The 7,305-nt window shown below is 51.7% G+C and overlaps 1 protein-coding gene across 1 annotated transcript; it reads right to left on the reverse strand.

Annotated features, from left to right (window-relative positions):
* Positions 1 to 1,488: 1,488 nt before the first annotated feature.
* ISCA2 (iron-sulfur cluster assembly 2) lies at positions 1,489 to 2,657 on the reverse strand. The gene is made up of 4 exons (XM_050897900.1): positions 2,599 to 2,657; positions 2,223 to 2,391; positions 1,963 to 2,078; positions 1,489 to 1,772 (listed from the first exon to the last, which is right to left on the reverse strand). Exons 1-4 carry the CDS (start codon positions 2,655 to 2,657, stop codon positions 1,598 to 1,600), a joined length of 519 nt encoding a protein of 172 aa, XP_050753857.1. The 3' UTR covers positions 1,489 to 1,597.
* Positions 2,658 to 7,305: the final 4,648 nt, after the last annotated feature.

Genomic DNA, 7,305 nt, shown 5'->3' on the forward strand with positions numbered 1-7,305 from the left:
TAACTAGATAGAACTTGTTGACTGCAGGAAATGGAAAGGGAAAGGGCTAAACCAAAAGAGCTGCTGCTCCAAATGCCATCCATATTCCTCATGTGACAAAGTCAGAGCAGATCACATATGAACTCCTGTAACATCTACGGATGAAACTGAAACTAGCTGGCTATCAACTCTTTGAGTGCTAGAAATCAATAGGCAAATCAGTGCTGTATGTATGCACTGCTGATTAGTTTAGAAAGGCATTTGGGAAGCATAACAACAAAAATGCCTGTGGCACAGTCTTAAAAAGCTCATGGTTTGCCATAAGCAGTTTCCTTGAGACCAAAGTCATGCAGTGCTCCCACACTCACGGGAAAGGCTCCAGTCTTAGACAATTTGGTTATGATCAGATAAAACACAAGAGAGTGAACAAAAATAGGTTCCCCATCTCTCCTTTCACCCAGAAGCAGGTGAATCACTTTGATTTAAAAGACATCTAGTGGCAGATAAAAAACTACAGAAAACAACTAATCAAAAGGATGTTATTCTGGAAACTTCTACATTTCCCATTCCATGGGCGTTTCAGAAAGGAAAGGAGCTATTTAATTCTTTCATCAAAAGATGAAAGGCACAAGTTAGAGATTAAATGGTGAAGCAAGTTACGGAGAAGATTCTCAGACAACTGAGTCAAAAGGACTTGAGGACCCTTAAGTAGTACTCCAGATCCTCCTCTGCCTGTGTCACCCAAACTTCCCTTCCTGCTCGCAAGGGAAGGCAGCAGACACACTATGAAACCAGAGAGTCTGTATGACCTAAAATTCCAAGTCAGGTTTAGGAACAGCCTGAAATGGCACTGGGGGACAGAGGGCTGTGTATTTTATTTTTATATATATACACAAGCTTTTTCTTTTAAAAAAAAAAAAAAAAAGAAATAAGCTCTTAATTCTTCCTACCTCAATTTTTTAGCTTCACCTACTCTGAACAAGTAAAAACTTTCACCCCAGGGACTGACAGCAAAGCTACTGTAGGTTCCTGGGACCAAGAGAAGCCTGCTGGGTAAGAGAACAGCAAAGCATCTGGAAAAGCCCACTGTAAGTTGGGGAGTGCAGAGCCAGCAATACTGGGAGGTATACGGGAGAGAGACTCCGAGTTCCATTCAGCTGGAAGACAAGGGATAAGCAACAGTAGCCTGAAAGAACCCAGATTCTACCCATGTGGGAACGCATGAGCAATACCAATCAATCTCAAAGACTTTGTTGTTTAGTAAGAACTTTCAATAAACACACACACATATATACAGCCATCTCTTGCAGAAACAAGCAGTTAAGTGGTTCCACATTCAGGACAGGGTAGGCGAGTCAGCACCACCTGGCCAGTGGTTCACAAGGCATTGAAGATGCTCCCGTGTGCGTGCTCACGGCAACTTCATGTTTCTGAAGGAAAGGCTAACAAGTCTTGGAGACAGGCTCAGTGCAGACACAAACACAGCTGGAGTCATATGTAACAGCTGTGTTACAAGGTAAGGGAGACGAGAGGCGGCAGCTGGGAAAAGAACAAGCAAAAACCCTCTGAAGACTGCCAGGAAGTGTCTGCAGACAGTGCCTATCCATGGGAAGTCCAGTCAGAATTTGACAGAGAAGGAAGTCCCACATGAGCAACCCTTTTCTGCCTGGGGGTTGCTCACCACCTGGAAGGAGCTGCGAATCAGCTCCTGGCTGAAGTCCACCATGGAACCTTTCACGAAGGCCAGGCTGTCCACATCCACGACCACACGGGCACCACCTTGTTCAAACACCCTGCAGAAAAGCAGCATATTTAACCGTTAACTGGGCTGCAGACCTGACAGAGAAGCACAGCCTGAGCACTTTCCTTATCTCACTGGCTTCTTCCTTTCAATGCAAGATATTATCATGTCACGCACACTCTTCTTGTCACCTTTGCAAAGAACAGTCACACCCGACCACCACTACACCCTTTTGCCCTTGCCTGTCATCAGGATTGATAACTGTGTCCAAGGAAAACTTGTACTGGAATCCAGAGCAGCCACCTCCTTCCACCTGCAGCCTGAGAAACTCTGAGCCTTCTGCGATCTCCAGCAGCCTCTGCAAAGAAGAAAAGGAAGAGGATTAAAAGACCCGCTGAACAAACTTGCCAACACTCAAACACCTCCGCTACGTGCCCAGGACAGGACAGGCAGTTTGGGAACCCCTCGCAGAGGCACCTGAACTGCCTCCCGGGGTCCCTACCTTCACGCAGCTCTCGCTGAGGAAGACCTGTCCCTCGCTGTGGTCGCTCTCCGTCGGGCCCGGCTGGGAGAAGGACGATGCCCACCGCAGCGGGCGGCCAACTGCACAGGCAGGACCCAGCGGGGGCCTCGGCAGCGCTCGTCCTCGGCACAGCGGAGCGGGACACCAGCTGCCTCAAGGAGAGGGGAGGAAAGGGGGAGCCTCAGAGAGGTCCCCGCCACCCCACCGCGGGCAGCCGGCCCGACCCCGCCCCACTGGGCGGCGCGCCCGGCCCCCACCCCCGCAGCCGCCACCCCCTGCCGCACAGCGGGGACCCTCGGCGCCCCCCGAGAGGCCAAGGGGACCGAGCGGGCCCGCCGCCACCGCGGAGCGGTACCTCGTCCAGCCGCCCAACGCCAACCTCCACCAGGGCCTCAGCGACCCCAGCGCCGCCATACTGGCCCCCCCGTACCCACCTCAGCGCCCCGCCCCCGCATGCCCATTGGCTGCCCGCCGCCGCCGCTTCCGGCGAGGGCCGCCATGACGCCCGCCGAGGCGGAAGGGCTGAGCCGGCGGGGGTTGCTAGGCAACGCGCTGCCCGCCCCACCGGGCCGGGGACGGTGGCACCTCCACCGTGCGGGCCGACGCGGCTGGGCGGTGCCGTGTGTCCACGGAGGCAGCGGCCCTCCGCGGGCAGAGCTCGGCTGCTGGCTCGGTAAAGCCGCTGGAGCTTTGCACAAAGGCACAAAGCCGCTGTTCGTCCTTAGGGGTGTTTGCTTTCACAAGCGGCGATGCTCATGGAGGGAAATAAACAGCAATAAAACAATAAAGAGTAATAAAATAAACAACGCGGCGCTCTCCAGCAGAGCGTGCTTGTCCTGGAATTAGTTGTGAGGGTTGTTTACCCTGAGCAGAACCCAGAGACCCTGAGAGGGACCAAGGTGCCGTCGCAGGGGGAGTTAGGCAAGCAGAGGAGCAAACACGGGGCCAGGCTGAAGGGTTTTTCCGGTTTTTCCCTGATCCTGGCTTTTCTGGTTTGCTCTCCTTTATCAGGCAGGGGCTCAGCTCAGAAATCCCCGCGGAGGCCGGTTTTCCTTTGGGTGGGTGTTTATGGCCCTGGCGCTGCAGACGCGTGCTCGGCCTCCCGCACCCCCCCGCCATCCCTCCCCTCCGCTCCTCGCTTCCCTCCTGCCGGAGCAGGGCCCCGCGGCCCCGGGCAGGCCGGGCCGCCTCCCTGGTAGCTGCCTGAGGCACGTTTCCCTCGGTGGTTTCACCTCCTCATGATCATCTGACTTGTGACAGCCATCTGGCCGGTTGCTCACAGATGCGTCCGTGGTTAAAAGAGTGTTTACCTCTTTTTTTCCTCATGTGCTTCTGGGGGAGGAATCCTGTTCCTCACCCCCGGCCAGACCTGTGGAGAGTCACACAGCGGGATGGTGGAGGAAAACCAGTCATCCCAGCAGGAGGGGGTGATGGAATGTCAGGGGACCTTGGGACCCAGTGATGGTTTGCTCTCTCATCGCCCCGCTCCAAGCAAGGCGATGCTTTTGCAACCACGTGCATTTGCTTATTTGTCCCACCCTGAGCATGTAAATAAAGACTGGTTTGAGCTGTTTACTTTTGCTTGCTCTTGGGTTAACTCTAACGACGTTAGGATAAAGCCGGCAAAGTATCACAGGCAGGGTCCCGGGGGGCTGGCATTAACGCAGGCACCTGCAGTGGGTGATGAATCTTCATCAGGCATATTGGAACACTTAATGTTTTAAAAAAAACATATTAGGGTGTTTCTCCAGTTACTATCAATGTGGCGTCCCAAAAGCAGATGACTTTGCAGGAGCGAATCAAGAACTCCTGGGAGAAAAGGCAGGGGATCATGCCTGCTTTCCATATTGCACCAGCTTGCTTTCTCTCTCCCGCAGGGTGTATTAGACCAATCCCACTGCATTTCCCCATGTTGTGACTGCATTCACTGTGAACACCTTTCGGAGAATGGATATAGCCCCAAAAAATAGACACTCTTACTTTCTAATCGCCTTCATTTTTCCCAGTGTTAACATGTCAGAAATGTGACAAGTACCTTCAAGGCACTTCGGGATGTTGCTCAGATGGTTACTGCAGACTGAAAGAATGAGCAAGAGGCCAGCTGCCCTCACTCAGAGTTAATTTAATCTAATTAATAATCCACTGTGCTGAGGAGTGACTTGGGTGCTGGGGGCAAATTTTTTGAGTGGCTAGGAGAGGTTGGTGTAACTAAGGAGAACAGCTACTTCTCTGCACCTCTTTCTTATTGCTGGCTGTTTTTTCCTTTTGCCAGCTATGTGGTATGGTGGTGTTTTTCTCTCACCCAGAGTTATGGTCTAGGTTTTCTTCCTTCCTTGGCTGTGATTTTGTTGGTCATCTTGTTCCTGATACCTTGATGTAATCTGTTTTTAGGTTTGGTTGTGTTTTGTTTTCTGCTTTGTATTCTGCTCTGTGGTATCTGGGTTTGGAGAGTTCCTTTAGCTCTCTTTAAGCACGCTGTATTGAAAAGATTTGTCTGTGAGTTGAATTCTCTAGATATTTTGCTCTATTCTTCTCTGCAATGTGTATGCTTAAATCGTCTTGTATCTGTCTTGGTGGAAAACTGAGCTTGTTTCAGTGCTTCAGAAACTGGTGATAACAAAACCTCTAGTGTGGCGTTGAACGCGAGAGCAGCTTGTGATGCATTTTGATGTGCAGTCTGATGATCTGTAGCGAAAGGAGCATGTTCTAGCTGAAAGAACAGTAAAATTGATTAGTCTCTGTATGTGGATTTTCTTGAGAACCTGACTTCTGTATTCGTTGCTGCCATAGTGCCTGCAGGTGCATCTGTTTACCGAGCTGCAAGTGCAATGCTGTTAGTGGGATTTGGATTCATCATGTGTAGGTAGCTCATAAAGTGGAACCTTAGACTTTTTCCTTATGTAATAGAGTTGGTTGAATTACAGAAATTAAGAACTCGAGTATCCGTCTTGCTGGAAAGCATTTATCTGTTTGCTTTCTTAGCCTTTTCTCCTGGTGTTTCTGCACCTTAGCACAAGCTCCCTGTGATGTTGGTAATCTGGGAGGAGCCCTGTCTGCAAAATAATACCAGCCTAAAGCTGAATTGAGTCTTTCTGAAGTATTTTGGAGAAATGTTGGGCTCCAAGGTGACCTGGAGGCCCATGTTTTGTATCAGATGTCGAAAGGGGCACGTGCCTAAAAGCGAGGTCTGTTTGACCTATGATGCTTATGCTGCCCTGGGGAATCTAAGCTTTAGTGCTGTTATTGCAAAACTGGCATGATGGTAATGTGTGATACCAGCTAAAAACCTTGGGCAGAAGGTTTCTGCTTCTTTCTTGTGTAAAGGCCTTGGCTGTAGTTTTACAAACTTAGGCTTATTAGGCTTTTTAGTAATCCAGTTCTGGGAGGGAATAGACATGTTAATTCTGATCCTAGATTCAATGATTTTTAGTTCAAAGCCTTTGAAATATGTGTAGACTTGTATGTATGTAGTCGCTGCCACTGTGCAAAAGCATCTGTGAAGCAAAGCTGGTGAGCCGTTTCACAGGGAGGCATCCCAATTTAATGCATTGTGGAATTTGGTCCCAAGCATGACACTGCTTATCCTGTGAATGTGTGACAGTAGCTTATGGTGTTGCTCTGACCCAACCGCACTTCTGTTCCCGGCAGTCAGGTAGGTGGCTTTGTTTACCATCTGTAAGACTTGAACGATGGGGAGAAGGAAAGCCCTTCTAAGGGCACGAGTTCCCATGCACAAGGAAAAGACTTTATCTGGGTCGGTCATGAAGTGTGCTAGGTGGACTTAAATATACAGCTTAGTCTCAGCAGGGTCTTTTGGGTTTTTTTGGATAGGGCTGCTGTAAGCACCCTGGTCTTCTTGCTTGAGGCCTCTGCAAACCAAATGCTTATTTAGAATCTTAAAAAAAAAAAAAAAGCCCCAGTCCCCTTTCTGAAGGAAGGGATCCCCCTTCTTCCGAAGAGCTAAACTGCTCAGCAGAGATGCATGAGAGCAAGTCCCGCTCAGTCCTGCTAACACCTCTGGGGTTTCTGGTGTGACACCCTTTGTGGAAGGCCTGAGCAAAGCGTGGGGGTTTCACCTCTGAGTCACTTGGCAGCGCAGCTGAAGCTGAGCAGGCAGACACCTTACTGGGACAGAGGTCTGAAGGGGGGAAGCTGTGTCAGCTCTGCCGCGTTCCTACCAGATCAGCACTCATGTGCCTTTCTTGCTGTTGTGTGTTCCTGACATGACCCCATTAAGGGCAACGCTTGCTACCATGTGAAATTGGTGAAAAGCTGTGAACTTTAGCTTGGGTCAAATGCTTTCTGAAACGTCTTAATCATCCTCTGGTTTGTCTCGGCATCCACAGCACAAAGCTGGGAGTCTCTGGCGTTTCACAAGTTTGAGAAGCAGGACTAACTTGTATGTGCTCTGCGAAAGGCAGCAACCACACCAGTTACTTAGCAGATGTAACTCTTAGCACTCGGGTTACACAGCCAGCTTTCGACATGCAGAGCATGAGGTATGGAATAAGTAATGACTAAGGCCGCAGGCTGGTCTACTACGTGAGCTGCTTGATTTTTATATTTTTCCCCTTTCAGTGGAGGCAGTGAAAGAGCTTCCCAGCCCATCGCACTGGCTGTACGTGAGCATGTCCTCCACCTGCTGCCCGTTAGCACTGAATGCGCCAGTATAGCCCAGGAGCGGGGATTTCCAGTAGCAGCGCTATTGGAGAGGGTGTCTGTCTGTCCAAGCGCTGTAGTTCCAGCACAGCCCGCCCCCCCCCCCCCCCGTCCTGTCCTCTCCTGTACCGGAGGAGTCACGGGGGGGTATCCGCTGCCCTTTTCCAGGCTGCAGCCTTGCCCTCGGCCCCCGCACCGGGGGCAGCAGGGGAGCGCCGTCCAGCCTCACCCGGCTCTCGGGGAACCTCCGGGGGGTGCCTGGCGGCCGCCCGCCCCGGGGCGGCGGACCGGACAGCCCCGGCCGAGCCCCCGCCCCCGGCCCGGCCCCGCGGGCGGGGCGCGCCCCAGCTGACCGGCGGGCGGGGCCGCCGCGCTCATGTGACGCCGCGGGGGAGCCGCCGCT

The sequence above is a fragment of the Gymnogyps californianus genome, chromosome 5, assembly GCF_018139145.2.
Source record: "Gymnogyps californianus isolate 813 chromosome 5, ASM1813914v2, whole genome shotgun sequence".
Classification (NCBI taxonomy): domain Eukaryota; kingdom Metazoa; phylum Chordata; class Aves; order Accipitriformes; family Cathartidae; genus Gymnogyps; species Gymnogyps californianus.